A 27,814-nucleotide genomic window follows, 5' to 3' on the forward strand; every position below is an offset into this window, starting at 1 on the left:
ATCTCAGGGCCACTGCTTGCCCCAGCACCCAGGGCAGGACCATGCTTTGCACCTACCAAACAGGCTCCAAGGGGTTGCTCTGGAGAAATTTGGGTGCTCAGCACCGATGGCCTGCACCCAAGTACCCTCCTGAACATGGTTTTAGCTCTGCCTTTGGGAAGAAAGCTGCAGGATCTTGGTAGGCTTGCATCCATGAGTCTGGACATCTAGTTTTGGTCACCCAGGTGGCACCAACCTCATCCAAGACCCAACCTTGATCACCAAGACCATGCCAGCTCTGGGGGAAACAGGTGCTGGCAGGGCACGGCTCATCTTGCCCCAAGATATGGGTGCAAAATGGGTCAGGTCACCACCCAGGGTCCAGCTGTCATCGAGGCGATGAGCTGAAGATGGGGATTTGCACGCAGGCACCCAAGGGTTTCCTTCTCTGGTGGCTGGTGGCACTAAGCTCAGAGACAGAGGGAGCAGTGAACGACATTGGGAATACCACAAATCTCATTAAACTTGACACCTTCTACAAAAATATAAAAGGAATTGAAGGTGCAGTTGACTCGAGGCTGGGGTTTGAACAGGGAGAGACGGGGTGAAGGAAGGCACAGCACAGCACGAAGGGCAAGGCCATCACGCATTTTTTTCTCCTCTTCTAGCCCCCCTCCTGCCACCAGCTCTTTAGGGCAGTCTCAAAGCAGGGCCAGGGCATTCCCAGAACACGTGCTGTGGACAACAAAAGAGATGAGCAACATCAGCTCTTGAGTGCAAAGCGATTATTGCACAGCTTCAGGAAAGAGGGGTGCCTTTGCAAAAAAAATGTGATTTTTTCCATTTGTTATTTTCCTGTGTGACGAGGACATTGCAGGAAGACAAATATCACCTTCCTTTTCCCTAATAGGCTGGGGCAAATAAAACCAACATGCTGCTGACCCCCGCCAACCCCGTCCCACCTCAACCGGCGGCAGCAATGCTGCACTCACGTGCGCTGCTCCCCATGGCGTCAGCAGCCTGCTGATTTATTGCAGACCCAAAAACATCCCCGCTGCCACAAAACAGCAGCTGAGAGGAGAAGGGGGCTTATTTGTGATGAAATGTGTTCGAATTTTTGGGTGCCCAGAAAGTGAGGAAGAGCAGAATAATTCCAGGCCAGCTTTGAGGCTCTAATAACTCAGAAAGGGCTCGGGGCTGGGTTGTTTCAGGGCTTGGTGCCCAGCTGGAAGAGGCTTTGAAGTGTCAGCTCAGGCACTTTCCAGGGTTTGGGGAGATTTTTATTGCATGGGAGGGCAGGGCCAACTCACAGGTACAATATGAAAAATCCATGAAAGACAAAATGCTAGGGTAAGGCATGAGTAGGTCATAATAAAGGACAAGGGTGTCGCAGCACTGGTTCTTCAGCATTTTGGCCAAATGAGGACATTGGTGCAAAACGTGTGTTGAAGTTAAATTTAAAATTTCACTCCTGTCCCTAAAAAAAAACACAACACCTTATTTCAGAATATTTCTAAAGCCTACCTGATTTCAGGTGAGCCTCACATCAGTCCATCACCAACCCTAAAATGTTTTGTTCCCCTTGAATTCATGTTATTCCTTGGGGAGATGCATCGGTCACAGGGTTTGCAGCTCACCCTGCCTGCTAAGGAAGCCACGGCTGCGGAGCAATCTGCCATTTCAAGCTCTTGGGATTTTATCCTCGGCAAGCTCCAAGGACAAACCCAACGGCAAATCGGGCTGGGAAGCCGAGGGCTGGGACATCACCACGGCCTGTCCACCCGTCCCATGGGCAGCTGCTGCCCCATTTCCTTTGCAGGGGTTATTTTTAAGATGAGTTGACCCTTGTCATCCCTGTCCGCAGCAGGGACTGGTGGTTGGGGTGACACCGACCCACTGTGCACGACATGGGGCTCACAGGGTGTGCCCCCATCCAAAACCCCTGCTGCAGAAAAGTTGCTTTGCCTTTTTTTTATTATTATCATTATTTTTTTTTCTCTGACTTCCTTCCATGCATTCCATTCAAAAATAAAAGCAACAGCAGCTCTCTTTAGGAGCAGAGAACAAAAGAGCTGTAAAATCAGGCGGCTGCATCTGAAAAGCTGCTGTCTGTGCTGCTCAGGAGTTCGTGGTGCCCTTGCTTCCCTTTTGAAGCCTTCTTGTAAAATCCCATTATTCTTCACTCAAACACACAAAACAACTGCAGTTGGGCCCTTGTTAAAGGAATAATATCTTTGCCTCCGTGCCAGCACTCTGCCATTAATGTTTTATTGCTTTTAAAGCAGTTTATAGCCTCCCTTTCCTCCTTCCCCAAGAGGTTTTACACCTTGGAGACACGGGAGATGCTTCCACCAAGATGCCCTCCAGCCCTTCATCCTCCCCAGCCAGTGCTGGCCAGTAATCGAGGCTGCTCAGCCTTTTGCAGGACCAGGACTTTAACGGATAAAAGCCCAAAAGCTCCTGGGGACATCGGTCCTCTGATCACTGTGGCCTCCTGGGTCGAATCCAGCTGTCCTGCTCTGTGCTGGCCAGCGGAGCTGTTGTGTGAACCATCCCATGGAGAAGGTGATGCTCAGGGATGAGTACAGCCTGGGATGGGCGAGCACCACTGTCACTCCTGCTCTGCTTATTAAGCAATTAACTGCTGCTATAATCAACCCGCCGCAGCAATACTGTAACAGCACCCTTGAGCCCCATCCTCGCTCACCCCACCGCCCCAGAGATGGCAGGATGACTTTGCCTTGTGTTTATTCCCCATCTATTTTCTGAGCTTTTCCAAAGGCCAGGAAATCTTTTAATCCTCTACACTCTTCTACGGTGACTCCATAACTTCTATTACAGCCCGTGACTGGTGGGGATGCAGCCACGTCGCCTGATGGATGGCAGCGCAGGCGGGTGCTGAGGAACCAAGCTGCTCCTGTAGGCACGAGCATCGCTGGTCAAGGAGGGAGTGTAATGCCTTATCCATGCCAGCACATGCTGAAGGTAGTTTTTTGAAGCTTGTTTCCACCCGGAGGAAGGTTTTATTTCATAGCAGCAGTCCACCTGGCCAGGTGAGGCTGTGGCAGACAGGTGACGAGCAATGGATCTGGTTCCTGCCACGGTCACCCCATAGGTGGTCTTCTGGTGGGGGACAGAATGGCTGTCCCCTCACCTGGGCCAGACCCTGGCCCGTACAGAAGTCATCAACAGCAGAACAGCCACCCCCAATCCATTTATAAGTCAATGATATCGCTAGCAGCATCATGTCCTGTGCCCCCAGACCGCGCCGGTCACGTGCGGGGCAGAAAAATGCAAAGCACAGTAATTATCTGTTGCAGAGCCCTGTTAATGATTAAGTTTGGGAGCTGCTAACAATCAAGCCTATTGAAATGACTACAAGGGTTTCAAAGTGTTTCCTCCGAACCATGTGACGGCAAATTGTTCTGAGTAGACGGCTCTTAATTCAAATGCTGGTTGTCATGGGGACGGGATAACACCCCTCCTATTCAAGGATGCCACACAAGAAGCCTACTATTTGCCACAATAGGCTTTTCAGTTCGGGCTACCCTGTATAAATAGCCAAAAAAAAAATCCAGAGAGTGATATCGGCGCTGACCTTCCCTAACACAGCAGAGCCTAAGGGCCAGCGGGTACCAGGGCCGGAGGAGTTGCTGTGAGCACACGGACAGACAGATGGATGGACGACGGTGGCATCCCGTGCTCTCCCCGCGTTGATCAGGCTCAGCTATGTGAGCGTGGGTGAGCAGTTTCTTTTTAATTCCCAAATGTCACCGGCGAGGTTGCCTCCCACTCACGCTGGGGCCGAAAAGCCACCCAGATGCTGCCGGGCACCGCTCCTGCAGCCCTGGACTGGGAAACCCACCGGTCACCAGAGACCCCCATTTGGAGCCAACACACCCGAAAATCTCTTTTCTCACCAGTTTTATGGACGGCAGCAGAGGCCTGACAGCAGAAGAAGGCAGCCCCATGGCACAGGAGGAGGCCTGAATGCCCACCTCAATGCTCCAAAGCAGACGCTGGCCCCAGGACACCCGGAGCCTCTGCTCCAGCCCCTCCATGGGCACATCACCACAGTTCCGAGCCCACCCCTCATGCCCACCCTCCGCCAGTTCCCTCAAGCCCACCTCACCCCATGCCTGGGCCCTGTAAGATACCAGGAGACACATCGGCCTGCGCTCATGCCTGCCACAGGTGGATTGGCCCCCGCTGCAGATGAGGCCAATGCCGAGGGCCGCAACACCACCTTTACACTTGGGGAAACTCCTGCGGGACTTTTTTGGTTCGTAACTGGGGCTCCAACGAAGCAGCACCTGAGAAAAACGTGGAAAAAAAAACAACAGCCAAGAGCATCTCTTAGGTCATCCTGAGCAAAAAGACAACGGGCCTACTGGAGTCGTGCGTGACTCACATTTCCACCAAAGCCACCTCGCAGCCCTGGTCCCCTCTGCAGTGCTCCCCCTGCCCTGGGCCACATTCACAGCCCCTCCTGGGAACCCCTCTTGTGTCTAAAACATGCCAGGAATTTCTAGAACAAGGCTTCCAGGTTTAAAGTGCTTTGTTCACATTTGGGGTTACAAATGCAGGACCAACGTTTGTGCAGGACTTCACGACGAACCCCTACGAGGGCAGGTGCTCAATGGGCAGAGCTCCTTGCTGCAGGACACCATTTATATGGGATCCAGGGGGGCAGGAGAAGCTCAGGGGTGGTCACTAAACACACGGATACCCCATGCAGCCCAGAAAATCTCGTGCTGCAGCTCACGGGCAGCTGGAAAGCATCGCTACAGCCCTGCCTCTCAGCTCTGCCCTGCATGGTGGGGTGAGGGGTTTGGGGGCTCAGGATGTCACCCTGCCACCCAAAAAGCCTTTTTCTCCTTGGTGAAGCACAGAACTACAAAGCTCCCTGGGGCTCAGATGTGTGCGGTGGCAAGGGGCTAGGGTCCTAACCTGCTTGTGCTGGAGGCGACCCCCAAAGCAACTGGGGCTTCGGGCTGAAGGAGAAGCCACGGCAGATTTATCGCTTCCCCTGCTAAGGAAGGAGGAATACCACCCTCCTGCGTGGGAGCAGCGCTGAAGGGCAGAAGCGACCTGTGAGACGGATGACTCATTTCCATCGCCACCTCCTCCTCCAGAGCCTAGCACCCTCGGAAGAGGAGCACTGGAGGCAACTCTTCCCTTTCATGCTCCGGCTTTGCCTGCAGGAGGACACAATGCAGAGCTGCGGCCCCCAAGCCCCATCCCTGCGGCCCACAGCAGCTCCGTTGCGATGGGGTGAACCCTCAGAGCATCGCCTTCACCCACCAGCATCGCCCATGGCTGCAGGCTTGGACCACAGCAGCAGCCAGGCAGCGACCCCACGGAGGTGATTTCCCAGCCGAGGATTTCTCCCACTGCCTGCAGCAGGGTCCCAAACCAAAGAGGATGTGGGGACAACCCTGCCTGTGACCGGCAGCAGGCCCCAGCCCCAAAATCCCCTCCAGCTTCTCCCAACATGCAGCAGGGGCTGCAGACCGGGGGCTCCTACAGAGCCAACGCTGCCCTCGCTGCTCACGGCTGGTGACCAAAAAACTTTAATGGGGTAGGAAAAGAATTTTCCAAACCCTCTTAAAATTAGGAGGATAGACAAAACGGGCCACACCTTTGCTCCATGCAACCTGCAAGCACTCCAGCTGCAAGAGCAAAGTAAATCAAGGGGCTCTTGGCAAAGCATCGGTGCTGCTGCTCCAGGAGATTTCGTCGGGTAGGAAACGCAGGGTGCAATCGTGCTGCTGCGTTTTCAGCCACCAGCACATGGGATCTATCGTCTGCCAGCACGGGAAGAGAAATTGCACACACTGAGTCAGGAACATTGCCTTCTGTCAAGTAACAAAGCATTTTTAGTCTTCCTACCTCCAGGATACCTCATCCTCACCAGTCAGCAGCAGCAAGAAAAGACCCCAGGGTTTCACATTAAAGAGTCTGGGGCTGTGTTTTTTACTGTGGAAGAAAAGTAGTGGAAGGGGGAGAAAAATAAATGAGTGGAAAACACTGAATAATGTCAGGGTGCAGCGTTTCGAAGTCTCTGTGGCTGTTGATCCATGTAAGCTTAGCTGCTTTAATCTGATCCATCGTCTCGCTTTCATAAGATGCCCATTGCTCTGCTCACAAGGTACACAGTGTGTTTGTTATGCAGCCGGTGAGCAAATGGTAATGGAATATTTTAATCAGGTTTAAACAAAATTCAAGTCCACGCACCCAAGCGGGAGAGTAAGGCAAACACCAGAAAGGAAGGCTTAGCTCGACTTTCTGTCTCGTGAACCTGAGATCTGCTACGGGGATGAGCAGCGTTCATCCTGGTCCAGCACAGATGGCAATGCCACGTTGGTCTGAGCATCAGCCCTCGGCAGGGCACAATGCCAAGGATGGTTGAGGAGAGGCAGAAGCCATCCTGGGGAAAAGATGCCGTCCCTGAGGACAGCCCTATCCACCCCTACTGACAGCCCCACCGCAGGGGCTCTGCTGGGTACCAACCAAGGTACTGGGCTGGGCTCACTGAGCCGTGCACCTGGAAGGTCGCGTGGGGGAAGCAGCGATTTTCCAGCTGGAAAAATAGGAATAAAGTCACTGTACAAGCACGATACGAGGAGATGTGTTGACCAGGGGCCGATGGCCATCACGGCTCTTGGGTGTCTACTAGGAGAGCAACCCCAGCAACACCCACCGGGCCTTCCAGCTGGCGAAGTAGACATCGTCCGTGTCCCCACTGTCATATCCATCCTGGCTCTGAGCCTCGTGTCACCCGCTCTCTACCTGCTGTTCCTCCCCACTGAAGGCATCTGCCTGGTGGGGACGCAGAGGAGGAGCCTCCCGTCTCCAGAGGGACAGATTAAGGCAGGATTTCCCTATTACCGGGTTAGTGCTCCCCGTTTTTCCTAATTGATGCGACGCACCTCCACCCTCAAAACTTCAAGGATGACAGTAATTAGCACAGCTAGTCTTTATTACTGCAATCATCTCTCCCCTTCAGGAAGTACAAGATCTAACACACCAGCCACGTACATGAAGAATGGCTTTGCAAGGCGGGCACTGGCGAACCTCACAAGCCACCCTGCGATCTTGTGATGAGTGGATTAGCACAGAATACATATGTGTCTCTTTCAGAGCGAATATTTATTAAAAATACATCAATATATCACTGCTGTGGCACACACGCAGCTTATTAGCCAGAGACCCCCTCCTGAGCTGGCTTTTGTCAGCGGCAGAGCTGCAGAGATGAGCAGTGGCTCCTGTAATTAAAAGTAGCCCTTGCATTAATGCCAATTGCTCGCATGGCAGCGCGTTGTTCCTGCTTTGATTTATCCATCCTTGGGCAACGTTAACTGCAAAGCATGAACCTAACGCCCGTAGCCTTATGGGTTAAATATGTATATACACACCCATATAGATGCACACACATATAAATGTGTTGTATACATGCGATTTATATTTCAGAGCCCCCACTGGGACAAGCTGTGCCTCACACCGTAGCGGTGGGACTCCCTTCGGGCTCAGCCCTGCAGGACTCGTCCCTGCACCTTCAGCTGCCGAAAGAAGCCGCGACACTGGTTGCACAACTCCACCAAGAGACTTGCCAAAAACTGTCAAACGCTGCAAGATTTACGATAAACTTGCCGCGACTGGCAGCAAGAGGAATCCAAGAAGAAGGGAAGCTCTGGGACGATTTCATGTCACGTATTTATGTCTACGCACACGTAGAAGTACACCTGTGTGGCTCACTTTCCCCAAAAGTCACGTTTTCAAGCTCTTTTATTTCCCTACAAACACTCGTGAAACCAAGGAGCTGGCTTCTCCCCTGCAACAACAACAGGTTGATCTTGCTGGTTTTCCCCATAAGGTTGCAAAAGTGGTTTGAAAGGTGCCACCGTCACCACCCTCCCGATGGGAATTGTGACGATGGTGCCCACAAAATGCCCGCGCTCTGCAGCTGCTTGTTCTCCACCCATTGCAATCACTGCTGCACGAGTCCGGGAGCTGGGAAAACCCCACACAGGAGGCACGTTGCTGCCCAGGAGTCACATTCTGCTGCACGAGGTTTTAAAAAGCCAGGGATAAAGAGCAGTAAACCTGCAAACCAGCAATTTTTTGCAACTTGCTGAAGGCTGCTGGTCCTGTTCAGCCTTGCTGAAGAGCCACCAAAGCCACAGTTTTCCCCAAACTCCCTCCCTGTGCAGAGAAAAGCATCCTTGGGCCAATGGGTGATTGGAGAGAGCAGGAAAAAGAGGAACACCCAACAAATGAAAGCCAACAATTCCCCTGCAAAGCATCCCAGCGAGGCTGCAGGGAAGCAGCACTTGTAGTTTCGGCTGCTGTGCATCCTTAGCCTATTTACAACTGCATCCATTGAATTAATAATGATCAGCCTGGGCTGGCATCGCTGATACGAAGCCGCTCGCACTGCTCCTGAAATATTTATGGATTTTAAAGAACAACAACAGCCCAGCGCCCCACGCAGCTCCGGTTGTTCTCTGTGGGGTTGGATTAGGACAAGCCTATTTGCTTAAGCAAGAGATCAGGGCTCCGAGGCTGTCCCCGAACAGCCCGAACATACCACGGAAAAGGAGCTGGCTCTGAATGTGAGCACTGAAATGGTCTGAGGCTGCTCTTTCTCCCTGCTTTAAGCCTGGCTTGGGATGTGATGGGTGTTTTACCCCAATATGAGAGCAGCCCGAGGGCAGAGTCCCTGAAGAACCTCCCCAGGTCCCCGTCCACCTCCTGGCTTTGGTCCCGCAGTGATATAAAGGGGACCTGTGGCTGTTTGTGTTGACAAAGTCAGACCCACCTTCGACTGCTGGTGGGCAGCCTGGAAAGCAAAAGCCCACCAGGTCCCTTGGCACATTTGAGCTGAACATTAACTCCAGATCCCCAAGTCAATAGGATGCCCTTTTTCATCCCCAGCCCCTTCCCCAGCAGGAAGGGGGCTGCAGCCAGCTGGGGCTGAAACTTCAACAGCAAAAAACTGCAATAAAGGGGGAAAAGAAACAGGCTTAGCAATAGGAACAGGCCCAGTGCAAAAGCCTGCATCTCCCCCCAGTTTAATTAGTGCTTCATCAACACAAAGGCAGAGCCAGCCTTCCCCCGGAGCCTAAAAATGTATTTTTAGGTGCGAAGGCTCCAAAAATAGAAGCAGCCCTGCAGGAAGCCAAGGAAAGGCTGCGAGGAGCCCACGCGCAGGTTGTGCTGCGGATGCACGAGCCAAAAAAGCAAACCTGGGAGCATCCGAGCACAGGGGGAGACCAAAGCACACGGCCTCTGAGCAGGGGCCAGGGGAGCATCCCAAACAGGGTTACACTTGAAAAAAAATAAAAATAATTGTAAAGCCCTTTTTCCAGCTCCAGGTGAGACCACGCCTGGTGGTGTTTCTCCCAGCCAGGAGATGGGCTTACGAAAGGAAAGTGCTCACTGCAGTCCCAAGCTCTTATAAATCACGGTTGGAGGTGTTTCAGAAGGGAGGTATTTTGTTTTCTTTCCTAGAAAGAACATCAGATGGGAAGGAGGAAAATAAAACAATAACTTTTTTCCTCCTCTTCCAACTGAAACGCAGGAATTCAATTTTTTGAAGGGCAGGGGCGGTTTCATTTGTTTTGGCAGAGTCATTTTTCATTTACTATTGTTTTCAATTGACTTTTTTTTTAAGAAAAAAAAAAGAGCCTCATCCTGGTGTAAAAAAACACAAAGGCAAGTTCCTCGGTACTGGCTTTGGCTCTTGCTTCTTCCATTAAAAAAAAAACAAACAAACAAACAAAAAAAAACACCTTGTTTCAGGGAAAATGAAGTTGCATCAGGGCTGGTTTCTTTCCCAGTTGCTAAGACCAGAGGTGCCCCTGACATCTGGTGGCTGATGTCCCCCCCCCCACCAGCCCTGGGCACACTCCTGAAGGTTTCTCAGAGCCCCTTTCCCCCAGGAGCTCCCTTCCCCTCTGCACGGTGCTGAACCGAGCAAAGCCGAGCTGAGCAGACCAAAGGGGCCAGGCGACGAAGGGAAGATCCCACGTGGGAAATGCTGTCCTCACCTGCTGCGGAGCTGCTCTTTGCATCGCGGTTACCTTTAACCAAGATCCTCAAGCCCACAAAGCGGGCAGAAAGGGCGCTTCTCGCCTTTTGGTGCTCCCTTAGCAGCTCCCCCCGGGCAGGAGCAGCCCTCCCCGCTCACACCTTCAACCACCGCCTGCGAACGAGCCCCTGGTACAACCCCAGCACCCAATGCAAAAAGCAGAGCCCTGCTAAGACCAACGCGCTGAGAGCCTCAGCGACCGGCAAACGATTCAAGGAAATCCACAGCTGGCTGCAAGAGGCACCGCGAGGGCTGCAGAAAAAGTTCAAGGCCATACCCTGAGCAAGGGGGACACAGGGGACCCTGGGGGCACCAGCACCCCCGTGGCACCAGCAGCCCCGGGGAGAGACGACAGCAGCGCCGCTGCAAACTGCTGTTACAGCAAAATTATTTGGGCTTGAACTAAAGTTGCATGAGATTTCTTTTTTTTTTTTTTAATCGCGATGACAAAACGCTGAGTGAGTCACGGCCCGAGAAAAGCCAGCAGTGGCTACGAGAAAAAGGGGGCTGCTCACTGCTGGGCAAGGGTGGCGTGCTGGGGGAGGAAGAGGAGGCAGCACAACTCCAGAGCGGGCAGGGGAAGGCTCGGAGCCGCTTTTCTCATCTCCGTTTGGAGGAGCAGAGCGAGGGATGCCGCTCGCTGCGAATCCAGCTCGAATCCAGCTGCGAATCCAGCTCGAATCCAGCTGACCTTCTCCAGGAGCGAATCGCCCCGGCGCCGCAATTATTAAAAAAAAAAAAAAAAAAAACTCTTGCCAGCATCTAAACACCCGACGCTTGGCCTTTTTCCAAGGAAAGCATCTCCGCATCCATTAGCTATTGTCTCCCTCTAGCGCGGGCGCAGACCAGCGGCTCTACTCGGGGCCAGGGGTGCTCAGCCCCAGGGGTGCTCGGCCCCAGGGGCACCAGCAGCCAAAGCCCTGCAGAGAGGTGGGGGCTTGTAGGGGGCTGGGAACACGGGCCAAGCATCAGCTCCCCCCACACCCCCCGATTTTTCAGTCTTTACATTGTTGTAGAGGAGGAGGGCTTCTGTAGTGGCCAAATAGGCAAGCTACAGCCTTCCAAATTTGAGAGACGACTGCCAGCAGCTGCATTTTATCTTATCAAGGGCCGGAGAGGACACCCAGATGAAGCAGCATCCCCTGCCCCTCCTCGGGAGCTATCCTAGCCTCTCTTCACCCTCCGGAGAGGGGAATAGGGTTTGCTCAGCAGGGCTTTCAGCTGCCTTTAACGCCTCTGTACACCTCCTAAAGCAAAAAAGAAATCCTGTGCTGAAATTTGAAGAAAAAAAAAAAAGTCTCACATCCTCTCCTGGGAGGATTACTGCCAAGAGAGAAGCGAATGATGCTGCTATTCTCTCCCCTTTTAAACTAAGCTCTGCAGCTTAACCCAACAGAACTGAGGACCTGGAAACACCACCAGGTTTCCATTTCCACCAGTGCATCACCTTCGCTCCTTCAAATGCTGCACCCAGAGGCCCTCCAGGCACCACCGTCACTTCCAGGATCATTTCTTCCTTAGCTGAGGCACCTTAAGCATCTGCAAAACAAGCTCTTTGAGAAAGAGGAGCCCACACTTCACCTGGAGACCCATTTTCAGTGGGATGTTGCCTGTGCCAAGCTCCAGCCAAGCTGTGGGAGAGGGAGGAGGACCAGGCTCCTCAACATGCTCTGAATTTGTGGCTCAGCAGCTGGAAGGAGCAGGCTGTCTCCTGACAGATGCATGCAAATCAACCCTGCTCCATTTGCTATCTGTGCAACCTGTTTCTCACTTACCATCAGTTTTTTCACATCCAACAGGCTCTTGCAAAGCAACTGCCTTGACCTGAATACGGGGAAGACCATGATGGAAGAAATGCGCCGGTGCCCACCCACACGCTCTCCAACCAGTAATGCACACAACGAGACAGAAAGGCCATGAACACCCTTTGACCAGTTACCCATAAATATTGGGTGAACTGGTATCTGGTGAACCCAAGGACAATGGGAAACAGCTCCTTGTGAAGTCTACCTGCTGCCCACTGCTCTTCTCCACAAGGAGAGGAGCAAAGAAAGCCAAGACCCAGACCAAGACCCAGACCAGCCAAAGGAGAGCATCTAACCCAGATTTCCATCCCAATGCATGCTAGAAAGCAAACAGGACAGCCAGGAGGATAACCAAGGCCACAAATTAATTGCTCCATGATGGAGAGGCCCCCTCCGATTCCTTCCTTGCCCTGGAAGGATTTGTACCACAGCCCCCAGGCCAGCACTGCCCTGAGAAGCACAGAGTGGGTGCATTTCCCAGCTCCTCAGTGCCACAAAATGCAGGTCTGCTGTCCTGCACGAACACTCCAACCAGCATCTGCCTCTTTGTGACTTGTTTCACCACGTGAAACTGCTTTAAAGAGGAGGAACTTTCTAGCTGGGGTGTTCATGGGGATTCTGGCTAGGCAAAGCCAGAAAACAAAGCACCACAACACCCCCAGCTCAAAATAACCTCACTGACACTTCTTGAATACATCCAGAAGTAGGTTCAGATTAAATCTGTATGGATCCATTAAGCTGCTGCTTACCAACAAAACAGGTACCCCGATGCCTGCTCAAGGACCAGCACCTGAGCATACCTTGGGCAACTGTGGAGCCCCTGCAGGTCTTTGGCTTTCCTTAGATGCAGTTGTAAGGGATGCCCCTGGCACCAGAAACGCTTTTACTGCTTCAAAGCACCCATGAAACAGTTCAGCTAAAGGCCTTTGTGTTTTACTCAGTGAAATGACATCTCTAAGGAACTGACGGTTCACTTAAGTTTCAGCTGCAGTCAGAGAAAGGTAGCTTTTGTACATGTTTTTTGTACAAAGCCATGTTTTAGAGTTTTCTGTCCCTCTTCTGAGCTGTTTCTTAGCTCTCAACAGGACTTGCATCATCCAGGAAACCACCGAGTCCTTGTCAGGATGAAACTTCTCAGCCTTCTGTCTGGTCAAGGGGGCTGTGTGCCAAAAGAACAAAACATGAACAACAAAACCACAAAAGCAAGAGCATGAAAAGCTCAGGGTGAGCAGCTTGAACCATTCTACCTCTACAATTAATTCACTTTGGCCCCCCCAACTGTTTTGTTGCCTTCCCTCAGACAATCACATCCTCAAGTGTTATCCAAAACTCAGCGCGAACATCTCATTTTGCTTATTTAAGAACCTCACGCAGAACCGAAGGCTTCCTCCAAGCTCAATGAAAAGAACACAAACACCTCGAATAATAGCATCCCTTTATTTGCTGACACCATTACAAAAACTGATTACATTAGCAACCAAAAAAAAAAAAAGAGGAGTGTTTACTTGAGGTTGAAGTCAGAGGCAACTAATCCCAAAAATGTATTTAAGTAAAACAGTGTACAACATCAGTATTAAAATGTTATAGCCCATTGGTGACTTTACCGTGTTGGAGTTTTCTGAACAAGTTTTATTGAGCAAAATAAGATAAAAGAATACGTGTTTGCTGTCTCTCCAGGAATGTAACGGTCAAATTATCCAAAGAGGTTTTCTTTTTATTATAAAACTAAACTCTGGAGGTGTCTACAGAGTTGGGTTTTTTCTTTAAATCAGTAGTCTAACAAGGATTAGAAAAGACAAAACTCTGTTCAGTGTTTCTGACGAAGTAGAAAGGGTGAAAACATAAATAAGGCTTTAATTTGGCAAAATATAATACAATGCCTTCTGCTATCCTCAAATTAGCGATTCCCCCGTGACTTCATTCTGCAAAAGAAAGACAGAACACCACGTGAGCCCAGCACTTTCCGGAGGGAGCACTCAAGCAAGTCTGCACCCAGCCAGCAGTTCAGCAGCTCACGCCCGCAGCTTCGTTAGCGTTGGTCAGCGACGAGACCCAGCGGAGGCTGCGCTGACGGGAGGCTGAACAAAAGCAGCCCCACAGAAGCCAAGGCGCAGGCAGCACCTGCCTCCCACAACCCCGAGACAGTCCTACAAGACCACCTTCACCCACCGTGAACACCCTGGTACTGGCTGCCCACACTGTATTACAAAGGCAGGAGCAGAAAAAAAAAATCCTTAAGTTAGGAAAAAAAGGCAAGCCACCATCCTCAGGAGTTTAAGAGGGAGTTCTGACATGTCTTGCACGCTCACTGCCAAGACTTCGCTGCTTCCCACGTTGAGTAGTTCACAACCCGCCTTCAGAGCGGCTTCCTCGCAGGGCTCGCTCACAGATTCCTGAGGAAGTTCAATTTTATCCTCCCCTGAGCTAACCTGGGGTCATTTCAGAAGTTTACCTGCATGATGCAGGTCAACCACAATGGCCCAGGTTTCAAAGCTGGCTGTATATTAAAATAAAAGCCTCGTTCGTGTGCCTGTAATTGGATCAAGAGTTCGTGCCAGGCTGCTGCTTTAGATACTCATTATCGCCGTGACCACAGCAAGCCACTGCTGCTAACTCAGTGGAGCCCAGTGGGGTTACTTGATATCCTCCCTCCCAAAGCAATCAGAGCATGGAAGCACAGACACTTTGCTCGTGTAACTGGGAAGAAGGAAACAAGGCACGGGCATTTTTTGTTGGGGACAAAACTTTGGGAAGCCTGCTGCGTGGGGGTGGTGAGCAGTGAAAAGGGAGGGATAAAGAGTTAGTTACACGTCCAGAAAGGGACACGGAGTGTGAGATTAGTCCCACCTAAATGAAGTCTGGATCCAAAGAGGGATAAATCTGGTGTGTAGCAGCAGCTTTGGATGCAGTGCACGTAGGCAGTTTCAGGTTTTAACGCCTGGCTCGTTAAACCTGGACAAAGCCATCACGGACCAGCGCCCTCCCTGGGCACCAGCCGCACCTACCTACTAGCTGGTAGTGTTCCCGTCCCTTTGACAGCATTTGGCTTACTGACACGAGCAGCTTCTTGAGATGACCTACATCCTGGTTAAGATTCACCGCCACATTTAGTCTTTTATCAGTCAATTCCTGGAAGAAGAAAAATCATTAAAAACTCATTTACAATCTAATTACCAAGAAAGTCTAGAATTAGCTCCTCCATATAAAATTACAACTCCTTGCACAGATGGGAACAATTCTTGTAAGTCAGAGGGTTACGGCCACATTTAAAGAGAACATTGTTCAAAGGCAAGAAGCCATTTCCCGTTCCAAGGAATTACCTGTACACCGGTAAGAGCATCGCTGATCCCCGGCTCTCGCCCTGCCTAGGACTGCATTGACTCACTGCTTCCAGGAATTGTGCTCCTAACCACAGCTCATCCAGCCTCAACGTCCTGCCAGGTGACCACCACGCGTCCCCGCGAGCCTTGCTCCAAACGCAGGCTGAGGAGAGCGCGTGGGTTATTAGGCAGGTAGCTGAGCACGGCAGCAGCCCCGTGGGGAGGATGGTTTGAGCCCACAGCTGTACCAACGTGGCTGTGGGACCACTAAAGACCACCAAAGGCTCAATCTGGGTGGGGAACCAGGTGGAAGCAGGCAGGCAGCTCGGGGGAGAGGTGGACAGTGATTATTTCAGCAGGCTGGCACATCATACACGCGTGTATCACTGGCTGAAGTCAGCAGGAGACACGGCTGGCTGGCGTCCCTGCATTTTCTTCTTTTTTTTTGTCCCGTGCCCTTTTCAAGGAGCTGGAAGCCGAACGAGCCCCTGCAGCCTTTCATCTGTAGGTCTACTGCCCTCTGTGGGATCCTGTCCTCAGGAGGACAAAATAACCGAGCACAAGGCAGCTCCAGCTGTGAGCCCTGACAAATCCACCTGAAGGAGGTGGCTGGAGAGCCGCACCTTCCCCTGCCCACACCGCAGCACCAGCGCTCCCGTTCAGGCTCAGCACCTCGGACACAGGCTCTGCCCCCTGCCCTCCCACGGGTTCCTGCTCTGCTCCGAGCCCCCAGCAGATTCCTGCTCGCCAGGGGCACCCGGGCTCGGATAAGGACTTGGCAGAGCAGGCCATGCACCAGTCAACATGGAGAAACAAAAAAACAGGCTAGCCAGAGTTAGAAGACTGGAAATGAAGACACCAAGCTTGCTTTTTTTTCCTTTTAACAAGGAGTTCAGTGGTTTAATATTAATAGGGAAGTACTACAACTCTAAACAGACTCTTCCCTTCTCGCCTGCCCTTCTCCCCAAAGCCGGTCTTGCTGCGCTAACGTTGATCTAATCCCCGCTTTATTACCCTCATTGATTACCTCCTCCAGAGCCGCACAAAGAGCTCCCCGTTCGAACCACGCGTTACCGCTCCGAGGGCGGACGTGCAGATGTACCTGCAGGAGAGCTTCCCTTCGCAATCCGCCAGCTAAAAATCAGCAGATCTGCCTCAGCGCCAGCGACGCGGAAGCGCCCAGGCTCTCGGTGTGAGCACAGACGTTTTCGCCAGCGCTCCGCGCCAGCTGAGAGCAGCCTGCCGGAACGAGACCGATGCAGAACGCTGCTGCGAATCTCTCCTTGGGGTGTAAGTGAAATTAGAGGGAGCTCAGGGAGGGCCACTTCCCCGGCTCCCACTTGGCTGGGAGCGCGGCTGGAGCCGCTGCAAGGCACAGGGCAGTAAATCAAAGCCAAGCACCTGCCCCGTTACGGAGACCACTGCGGGCTCAGGCAGGAGAACAAAGCGATGTATCGCAAAAGCTCCCACTCGCGTGCAACTGGCAAACATTCTTCTGCTCTAAAAATCGTTGGGAGTCTGTATCAGAGTAGCTTTACCCAGTTCACCCTTATTAAGGTAGGAAATCAGGGCTGTCGAGGCTGAGAATTCACTTAGCAGTCTCCTAAGGTTGATGAAAGCGGACAAGCAAACACAATTAGCATCCCAGCAAATGACTGAGTCGCGGCACTGACCGATGGTGCTGGGTACAGGAGCGTGTGCGCGTTAGCGCTGGAACCAGCGCGAGCAGAAGCGATGAAGGAGCCTTTCGGTTCACCCTCAGCCCTCCCCTCCTCTCCTCGCTCCTTCCTCCTCCTCCCCTCTTATTTTGTGGCTTCGCTAATACCGGTCGGTGTTTACTCGTGAATTACAGGCACGTCCCCAGCCCTCCCGGGACCCAATCCTGACCAGCAATCGATGGATTTGGGCCAAACGCGCTCACACGGCAGCTTCTGTTAACCCGGGGCTGTGAGGCTGCGTTACGGGGCCGGTGCTGAAGCAACATTTGCCCTCTCTGGTTAAGCTGCCTGATGTTTACACACGCTCCCCCTCAAATCTCCTGGATAAGCAGGGGTCTGGAGGATCTCCTGGGGTCTGGAAGATCTCCTGGGTTTCTCCTCAATTCCCATGTCCCTTCTGCCAGGCGTCGAGCTGACAGATTCAGCCCCGCCGTGCTTTCCATGTACGGCATCTCCCGTTTCTGAGGACGGAGCGTTTCACACAGATTTGGGGAAGAAAGCACGTTAGATGGCATATAATCCTCCACATAAGTTTACTGCCGAAGAAAGCTGCTGAATATAAACGACTTCCTTAGAGCACACTAAAAGGCAGCCTTTAGTCATCATCCAGTCCCACAAGTGACAAGGAAGCTGATTAGAAAACCCAAATGGTCTATTTTTAAATGGAAAGAAAAGGAATCTGAAGAAAACACCGAACGTCTGAGGGTTTACGCAAGCATCGTTTCTGAATTTTGTGGGTTGGGTCTAGTCCCCAGAAGGAACTAATATGCTCGTTTGCGAGCATGTGTTTTCAGGTCCTTCAGGAAAAAAAAAAGGCGCTGTTGCTAGGTGGAAGTGGCTGGAAGACTTTCTTTTTTAATCGGCGAGCTATTTTAAGCTAGGTTTTTAGGCTTCCGGGGAGACAGCTTTTTTTTAAAAAAAGCAGCAAAAAGGGTTTAGAGGAGGAGATAATGTTCTAATTTCAGCCTCTGCCGATGGCTACCTGTTCAGACAATTAACATTTCTACTAATGAAGGCTTAATTACAGGTTTATTAGGACTGTTTTTTCCACATTTCCCAGAATAAAGCAATAGATATTCTGGGGGAAGCCTGGATAGGGCTCCCACGCTGCTATAGGGGAGCAATACAGGAACCAGAGGGGTTGTGCAAGGCTAAAGGGATTAAAACCAGAACTAACGAGCTCCAGCCACAGCGAGGCACATCTAACAGCACCTAGCCGAGGGTCTGCCAGCACCTCCAGCCGTGAAACGCCGTGGCTGACGGCTGTAACACCACGCTCCTGGTGGTTGATTTCCAGCTGTGTCAGTTGTTGGGGGACAGCCCAGGGATGTTTGAGGAGCTCTGAGATGCGCTCGCTGCTCGTTTACGGTGGGCGCGCATCCGAAGAGGCTGCACTGAGCTGGGAGAGCTCCGTGAAGAGGGGGGAACGGGCAGGACAAGGGATTTCCCTCATGGTTGGCTTGTATTATTACCCTGCCCCAAACCTTGCACCTGCCTTTCTAGCAACTCGGTCAATCCGTAGCATCAATCCCAAAGGCAGGCCACCAGGAAGGCAGAGCAGAGGGCAAACAGTTTTCCCCTGACGTGAGGAGGGCTTTTCCTCTCCATCCTGCTGCAGACAGACCCAGAGCACCCAACTGGCACCGTCCGGCCTTCTGCTGGCCACAAACACCTACCATCCCTTCCAGGAAACCAGCTCACAGGGCTGGGACATGAGCGGTTTCGCAAGCCCAGCTGCAACTCTGGCTCTGATGTGGTCAGCCCACAACACAGAGGTCGATCAGCATCCATGACTGATCGCTCTGGGAAAGACATTTCATTTCTGCTAACGACTACAAAGGCAGAGGCTTTTCTACAGCACTCCTTAGAGGACTCCTGGCTTCCTCTTCCAGCTGATGAAACTACTTATTTTCAGTGGCTAAAGCAGTCGATATAAATTATTTGTCCTACCACCAAGCACTCGTCTCCCCCTCAAATGACAGCGTTTCCTTCCACTCGATCCATCAGAAGGAAGCGGGTAATGAGTTCCATCGACACCACTTAGCTGTGCAAAATGTGCTGGGAAGACATCTGCTTTAGCCTTCCCAGCTGCCTTCTGCAAAGCTGTTCTGAAGCTGTTTTGAAGCTGACGTGAAAGCTCTTGTTTCCAGAGACGGGGAAGCCCCGCTACGAAGCCAGGATTCAGCCGCTTGTACAGGTGGCATCTTTTTAGGGCCAGCACTCTGGGAGTGCTAGCTATAGAAGCTGTTCCGTAATTGTCCATGCAAGCAGTAACCCTCGGGGACAGGTGGTGACGCACCAGCATGAGGAAGAAACCACCCTAGAAAGAGTCCCCCCAGTTCCAGACCCTCTAAAACCCCTTTACCGAAGGATCTAAAAACACCTTCGGAGAGGGAGAGTCACCAATGGACAGCACGAAGCAGTGCTTGAGTTGCTTACTGATGCTCAGACTAGCGAGATTTTGCTGCAGGACCACAGCAAGGTCAGCACAAATTCCCAGGAGCCAGGACCTGCTGAGTTGCATTTGGTCACCTACCCGTGGCTAACGGCAGGCTCCTGTCCACAGCTGCAGAAGACCAGGAGGGTCATCATTCTGGCAAGAGACATTCCCATGGCACTCTAGACTGCCTCCTTTCTTTGGCATTACACACATCAACCCAACAGATAATATTTTAAGCTTAGTTAGTAATCAGATTTATTTTTAGCCTCCTTTCTCGAAGGAAGAAGTTTGGGTGTCTTCCCTGAACTCTTCCCACTTTTGCCCAAACCAAACCAACAAGCCTTGGCAGTGCAGATCTCATGTCCAGAATCTCCCCCCCTCCTCCTTGCAAATTTGAGCCATGGAAGAAAGTCGCAATCCAGATGACAGCAAAACTCCCAGAGCTTAGAAAGAGGTCGGCATCCCTGGGACACAGCTCCAGGATGCTACCCCAACAAGCTTCAGGACAGGAAACTTCATCAAGCCTCAACGTTCCCACCAGCAGCACGTTTCTAACCAAGACATAACTTCCCAAAGTTCACCCTTAACACGAGATTTGTGCTGCCCCTGAGTACGGTCTCAAGAGAAACACTCACCGAGTCTGTGCGAACGTCGCTGTTTTCAATAACATTGGCATCCCCAACCACTTTGCCAATTTCTCTCTCAAGAGATGCCAAGGACTCCTGGGCCTGTAGGGTGGGGAGAAAAAAAAAAAAGAACAAGGGAGACAACAATTAGCAAAGGCTGAGAAGTGAACCCCCATCTCTCTAGGAGCAGTACTGGAGACAGGAAATCATTGTTCAGTAGGAAATGAGTTTTATGCCAAATTTGCTCAGGGGACCAACACATTTGCCAAGATTGACATGTCTCCTTACAATAAGTACGCTGAGCGTCAGCCTGCCTGCATTTTAAAGCAATTCTACGGGGAAGCTCTAATAGTCTCGTGTCAAGTTATTAGGTAAAAAATTGCACAAATTTTTTCACGTGAGAGCAGCAGCACAGGCAGGTCTCTAAAAGCCGGATTGCAGATCTTCATTTACAGAGTACACCCTGAACCAGGAACATGAGCACTGCTCACTTCATACATCAGCATCCAGCATAACTGTCCTGAGCAAAGTGGTTTTGAACACTATCACAGCAGATCTCCTTTGTCTTCACTTCCTGCAGAGCTTGTGATCATCTGTCCCTGTCCTATCAGACAGCCTGCCTCCTATCCCAGCAACAGCTCTCCCCCTCCAGTCCTGCAGGAACCCAGCCCCAATTCCTTGCTGTGCCTCTGCTCTGCCCTCCCTTTTTTCTGTCCTCTTCCCTTGCTAAGCTACACAGCTGAATTTCTCATCCAGCCGTTGTTTCTGACAAACACAAACTAGTCTTGTGGAATCGGGTCTCAAAGCACTGTGTGAAAGATCCGCCCCTAGCTTGACAGTTTGGTCAGAGCAAACCTTGTTTTGCCTTCTTCCTCTTCTTCCCACCACAAGCCAAGTGCTCTCCTCTTTCCAGGCCCTTATTCTCACCTTTAAGGAGAAACTCTCCTCCATCCTCTGCTTCTCACCCTCTTCTCACCTCCAAATACCAGGAGATGGCACAGAGGTGTTTAATGTCCCACTAGCCATTCTTCAAGCTGCCCTGTGACAACAGCCCAGTTTGCATGAGCAGACATTGCCAGGGCACCAAGAACACCACCGATCCCGCCAACCATCCCACTGGCCCACTGCTAACAGGTCTTTGGGTAACCCAAGAGACAGGAGAGCTGTAGAAGATCCCTACAAGAGTTGCTGTTAACCCCAAAGCACTTGCAACCTTCATTTAAAGCTTGTGGATTCCTTCCCAGTTTCATGTTATACTTGTGGCTGAGAAAGCAGCCTCACTGAAGGATCAAGGTGTTGTAGAGGCTGGAGCCAGACCTCAGCTTCTCTGCAGACTATTCTTGTCTCTGTATATCAGTTCTCCCACAAGAGGCCCATTTCTGGGGTGACAGCACTGAAACCTCACATGCTGAAAGATTTCCCACTCCAATCCATCTTGCAAGAGCAGCTGTTGAGGAAAAGCAGAGGTAACCCCATGTGCTTGTCCCATGAAGCTTCCTTAGAGCTAACATTAAAGATCTGCCATCTCCTGGGCTATAGCCAGTTGGTAACCATGTGCAAATGGGCAGGTGGTTCGTTAGCCAACTTGTAACCACTGCCATTCCAGTCCAGATTTAAAAGCTTCAGGCTGCGATGTGGGTGGAAGGCTGTGGGATGGGATGTTTATTAGGCTGGGTTTCTTTAAAGAATTGTCAGCCCCAAATCACCGCTTGTTCCTGCTGGCATAAAATTATCATGGACGAGAGGCATTTTCAAGAAGGGTAGTGAAACAAAGCTGTTTGTTGCATTTTTATCATTTAAACGATACGCAGGTATCTTGCAAAAGGTCTCATACCCACAGCCTCAGCTACCTGGGGAACCAACGAGTGCAGTGGAACACCCCACCAGGCAGCTCGAGCCACTGCATTTCCCAGCATTTTAAAACTACAGATCCTGATGACTTGAGTAACGTTTAAGATGCACAACTGTTAAGGATCTCTGCTTACCTTTGGCAGGTCACCAGCCACCTTCTGCCTCTCATTTTGATCAACTTTGAGTTTTGATAGTGTTTCACTTAACTGTGTTTTCAGCTGCAAAATAGTAACAAAGAAAATCAGTTTTACACACACGCAAATTTAATTCGTCTCCCTTGGATGAACCCAGTGCACACGGACTGCAAAGGGAGTGAGATTACTAAAAATTATTGCACATACTGGATTAGTCAACATATATGATGAGGTTTACAAGGACAGTCAAGGAAGAGAGATTCCATCTGTAAAGACAAATGTAAAGAATGGAAACTACAGAAGAAAAGACATGGTTGGAATCAGCTTGATTACAACTGGTCTCAACTTTGAGGCTATGTTGCCAGTAAAACTATTAGCAATACTGAGTGTATGTAAGCCTCTCCAAGCACTCCTATCACAAGTCAGTCAAGACTTCAACTTAATTCTTGGTAAATATGCCAAAACGTAGACTGTCATCTTCCTAATTCAAGCTAAACAGTCACCTGACTGCCAAATAAATTAAAAACAACAACAAGCGCCCCTCTGCTTGTCATCTTAATAAAGCACCACTTGTTACAACTCTGTTGACTTAACCAGTCTGCTAATGTCACATCAAGGAATGCATCACTGACAGGGGTATATTAAGTTGTCGATCGTGTTTAGATTCAGCCCAAGAAGTGAAACTATTTCAGTCAAGTGGGACGAATACTTTCTACTGGCTGCCCTTAAAATACGGCTTTCCAAAGAAAGGATATAAACATTTTTTTTTAAAAAGAATATTTCGATTGCTCTTCACCACAGCACACAGAACGAGCCACAGCACTTAAGGCGTGAGCCTCAAATAGGAACACTAACAAGAAGCTTGAGTGCCAATTCTGTTGGATTTGTGACTCTGAAGTGCACTGTGCTAATGTTCACTATTCCTGCTGTCAATCTTCTTGGGAGCCAGCAGGGGATTAAAGAAGTGAACAATAGGCTACTCAGAGTACCGAATTCTCACTAGTTCCCAACCTCTGCATTACATTTGTCTCATGCACGGAAGGTTTCCCCTTCTGGAGCACCTGTACTAACGGATGCTGTTTTTCTGCACTTTGGAGAAGCACTGTTGAGCTCCTCTGCAGCATCTGTTTCTCTCTCCTTGCTCACTTCATAAATTAGATGGGATTTCAAAATATGTTTCCCAAATTTCTATCTCTCAGCCTCCTGCCTACTAAAAAAAAAAAGCCTCATACACTGGACAGCATTCCTGAGCCATTTGCACAGAGGTACTCGTTTGCCACCTCCTCACTCTCCAGCCAGCACAGCAGCATCAGATTGCAGAGTCAAGCTGCCCTACCAGGGAGCTCAGCTTTAAGCTTTTGTTGTTACAGGCATAATAGATTGTTGCCTCTTATATTCGAGAGGTTGGCGTTTACTGATTAACTTTAAGATATGCATTCAATTCCCATTTCCCTCGCTTTCAAAACGAGAGGCTTTGGTTGCTGAGGCAGGATGCTAATCAGTGCTGTACTAGACTTGCCAAACATACGATTAAACTTAAGAAGATTGTGTTAGGTTTGGTTTTTTTTGTTTTTTTTGTTTTTTTTTTTTTTTTTAAATCAACTATTTTAACCCAGTTACATTAGTGGCAGTACCCTGGTGAGATCAGCACCTCAGCCTGCGGTGACAAGTTATCCCATCAACTACCCTAAAACCCAAAGACACAGTGACAAACAACCTTCTCTGATTCCGGCTCAAAAGCACAATGAAAGCACTGTTCAAGCACAAGCAGAGGAAGGACCTGACTGCTGCAGCCTTGAAAAAAAGCCACTGAAGCAAATGAGAAGTGAAAAAGACTCAAATTGGAAAACCATGCATTTTGGGGGCCTATAGGTCTGGCCTCAGTTAATCCAACTGCTTCTTGAGAAAACCTGTACCACGAGCATTATTGGCTGGATAGCATTTCTAGCCAAGCGTGCTCACGTGGTGTATGCCACAAGCCAGAACAGCTTTTCAGCCACAGCAGAATGCCAGCTGCCGAATGGCTGGGTACTCTGAATTAATCTAACATTGTGTTGGACCAATTTCTGTATGTACAGAGAAGGATGGAAAAGCCTCCGCATAGTCAGAGCACGGTTATCACAAGTGCATCCTCAAAAGCTTTGGAAAGAACAACCAGAGAATAATCCTCAAATTCAACTGATGAGAGCACAACTTTCGCTGCTCCGAGGGCATTTTATTTGCAGTTCCGTACGCCTACACTGTTGATTCTCAAGAAGTTTCAGGTATGAAAGTCCTAAAGACTTTTTCCAAAGTCTTAAGAACCAGACATGCTATTGTTAGGAGCAGAGAAAGAGACAAATTGTAAAAGTCAGACTACATAAATGATTGCAATGGACAAAAATATCAAGCTGAAGAGGTTAGCAGAACAGACAGGATTTGGAATAAAGTCTCCGCTTCGTAAGTATGCTGGGAGTCTAGTTTTTGCCCAGCGGAGAACAAGCTTCTTACCAAATTTAACTCTTCATTCTGTCTTACTGCTTCAGAATATGAATCATCAAGTTTTTTCTGCAACTCAGTCAACAGATCTTTGAGCTGAAATGAAGTTTAGAGTTTTAGGATTTGTCTCCTTAGGATGCCCACTTTTCTTCTGCTCAGTTATTAGTGTGTTGCTCTACCCTAAGGTCACAAGCATATAAACTCCTCAGCCGCGGGGGCTAAGCATTAGATTAGTTTGCCAGCCAACTGGTAACCAAACAAAAGAAAAAGGACAGTTTGGTCAATTATGTTTACCTCTCTGACTTCTGAAACATAAGTAGATCGCTCTATTTCTGCCTTTTCTAGTTCACTTTCCAAATGTTCTCTCTCTTTTTTAAGCTAGAAACAGAAAAACAGAGTTAAAACAGACGTTTTAAATGTCTTCCTTGCAGTAGCATTTTCTTTATTTATTATTAGCTATAAATTTCTATCAGATACTAGATGACATTTAGAGAACTCTTCAAATCTGGTGACTGCACAACACAGATTTAAACTGTTAGACTTCAAAAAGATAAAAATAAAAAGAATCATAAAAAAGAACCAAGCCCCAAATTTGATATATCTATCTGCTTGTTGGTAAACTGCTTGGTCTCCTCCCAAAGAAAGGGCCCCACTTTCCAGAAACTCAACAATCCAATGGACGAGTACTGAAGTAAAAACAGGATAACTTCCAGTACTCTGCATCTATGCTTCTTAAAAACAGTGGTCAAAAGGTTCAGCTTAAACTACAACACAGGCTACGCTACTTGCAGGAGAGAAGGCCCAGTAAGTGCAGATTCACAGCATAAGATTAAGTCACGTTTTGAATAACAAAAACCTTCAAAGAGAAAAACACCTGCACGTACAGTTTCGACTTCTTTGATTTCTTCTCTTAACCTCTCTACCTCGTGCTCCAAAGAAACGACCGAAGAGCGCATCTGCAGTTTTCAAGAAAGATAAACACATCATTTAGTTGGTATAAAACAAACTCTCCATATATACACAGGCTTGCTTCTAGGATTCAAAAATATTAGGGATGATGAAAATCAGTGACCGAATAAAATAAGATGCTCACTCAAATAATTTAACGTACCCAGTCTCCATTATAACGCTTTTCCTAGTTTGTCCCAACATGAGAAGTTCTCTGCCATATATTTAGAGCCTAGATGCCCAAAAGATTTGGAATATAAGGACTAAAAGCCAGCTGCCCTTTAGTCATGGTAGGAAATATATTTCCTAGTCACTTAACAGGGAAGGCAATCTCCATTCGTGAACTACACGTAGCTAAACCCAGCATATTTCGCCTTATTACAGACTGTGCAAGTACAGCAGATGGTAGCACATCTATAGTTCACGAGCTGACAGACTTTTATAAGACCCTCGAACAAGAGGTTTATAAATCATCTGTATGTTCGCTTCAGGCTCATACCCCAGCAATCAAATTTGCTAAGCAGGAGTACTTTAGAAACAATTTTTTTCAGAAAAGCAGTTTGACCTACTTTAACTCCAGATGAGGAAAGAAACATAAGTCTTTTTTCTTGTTACTTGTGCTAGCAACAGAGCCCTCCTAAAAAGGAAAGCTTTGCAAGCAATTTCAAGTGTAATTAGTTGACCATAATGGATTAAGTGCTATTTTAACAGCTTCAAAAAAATGGTTATGATTATACGATACTTAAACCTTAATACAAGGTATCTGTATCTGTTCACAAATAGACTTGAAAAAAAACAGATGCCTAACAGAAATACAATTTGAGCTGCCAGGATGAGAAAATTATATTCCAGGGCACGTTAATGGGCACTCTTAGCATAAAACAAAGTATTGCGGCAGAAAAATTCTTCTGCTATAAGGAGGAATAGTTCCCATTATATTGGTTGCAGACTTCACCTTTTTCATCCGCTGGTCATGCACACATCAAACCAGGCAGCCAGCACTGTTCTACACCAGCCTTTGTGGCTCTCAAACACCTTCTGCTACTTCAAGCAGAAACTGCCTGGCTACTGAAAAAAGCAGATCTTCAGAAATACCTGTTTAAGTTCCTTCTGTGATTCTTCAACTTTTATCTTCCATTTGCTTTCTTCCTCTTCCACACTCCTCTGTAGCCTTTGTAAAATCCCCTCCTAAAAAGAGGGTGGTTTGAAAGCTTACAGCAGAATAAAGGCAGCTTACAACATCACAAGGCACAGGTGACCAGGCATTCTGCTTACCGTCTCTGCCAGAACTGATTTGTATTTCTCACACTCCAGCTGCAACAGTATGTGCATCTCCTCAGCCTCCTTCAACTTCTGCTCCATAGCCTGCGAAAGCAGGAAGGGGACCAGGAGAGTTGAACCTCAGCTGACAGATTTAAGTCCTGTTATTTATCTTATTTCAAATAGCAAGCTGATGGCATTCCCACTGGCAGGTCTTTCTTTCCAGCCTGTACAAGGATGCCCAAAGCAAGCGCAACTTTCACAAGTTACTGCTGTAACTCCATATCGCCTAAAAACAACCCAGTTACTTGAGAAAGGGAACAGGCATTTTGAATTTGATTAATGCTTTCACAACTCCACAAGGTCCTTTTCAAAAATGCAAATGTATCTCCAATATAGATTATGCAAGTAGCTGTAAAACAACTATCTTATCGCCTGTTCACCAATTTGAACTTCACAATCCTGTGCATAATTTGTGAGATTTGTACCAGAAAACATGCGATGCCATGCACAAGGAAATTGTCCACTGCTTGTGCTTACCTTGACATCTTCAGATCCCGAAGCCCCTCGCAAATACTCTTTAGCCATCTTTTCAAATCCACATATCCATTCGCTATGGCTCTGTTGGGAAATGCATTCAGTTAGAGCTACAAGTAACCTCAGTCAATTTATCTCAAGGACATTTATCTCCCAGCTGCAGGCTTACGGAGCAGCGTTTCAGTCCCCCAGTTCCCATGAGCTAAGCAGCAGCCTGACAGCAGTTGTTCAGCTATTACTGTACGCAGCAGACAGTCAACGGGCAGCAATCCAGGAGCACAGAGTTACGAGAGAGAGTTCACAGGGGCCTGGAAGCACTAAAATCCAGCTGGGTCACTGAGGTTTCCCTGCAATTGTCAGGGCTCTATGATAAGTATTTCAACACCGAAGGAAACGTTTTCCAAAAGTCTCTGAACCATTACAACAGACGCTTGCCATGTGATTTTGGAAACCTCGCTATGAAGACTGCTTTATAACCTTACAGAAACAGTCATTTTAAAGGACTTTCTAGTTCATCACAAGACTAACTTTAGGACATTTGAGCATACTTTTACAAAATGAATATTTAAAGCCTCAAGACATTACAAATCACACAGACCCCCATTTTCTAACCTTGCTTTACATC

General features: G+C 49.2%; 1 protein-coding gene across 10 annotated transcripts in view; it reads right to left on the minus strand.

Moving 5' to 3' along the window:
- Positions 1-13,295: 13,295 nt before the first annotated feature.
- Positions 13,296-27,814, minus strand: part of KTN1 (kinectin 1) — a 74,977-nt gene continuing 60,458 nt past the window's right edge. For 7 of the 10 annotated variants that reach the window (XM_083837486.1, XM_083837481.1, XM_083837487.1 and 4 more), the window contains 10 exons: positions 27,193-27,273; positions 26,668-26,757; positions 26,488-26,580; positions 25,329-25,400; positions 24,739-24,822; positions 24,457-24,540; positions 21,967-22,050; positions 19,991-20,083; positions 14,883-15,006; positions 13,296-13,799 (listed from right to left, as the gene is read on the minus strand). In XM_083837486.1, the coding sequence (XP_083693612.1) occupies positions 13,795-13,799; positions 14,883-15,006; positions 19,991-20,083; positions 21,967-22,050; positions 24,457-24,540; positions 24,739-24,822; positions 25,329-25,400; positions 26,488-26,580; positions 26,668-26,757; positions 27,193-27,273 (810 nt within the window). In that variant the 3' untranslated portion in view covers positions 13,296-13,794. The remainder of the gene's footprint in view (positions 13,800-14,882; positions 15,007-19,990; positions 20,084-21,966; positions 22,051-24,456; positions 24,541-24,738; positions 24,823-25,328; positions 25,401-26,487; positions 26,581-26,667; positions 26,758-27,192; positions 27,274-27,814) is intronic. The other 3 variants (XM_083837479.1, XM_083837483.1, XM_083837484.1) reach the window with 2 other exon arrangements.

The sequence above is a fragment of the Anser anser genome (genome assembly GCF_964211835.1).
Source record: "Anser anser genome assembly, chromosome: 5".
In the NCBI taxonomy this organism is placed as follows: Eukaryota; Metazoa; Chordata; class Aves; order Anseriformes; family Anatidae; genus Anser; species Anser anser.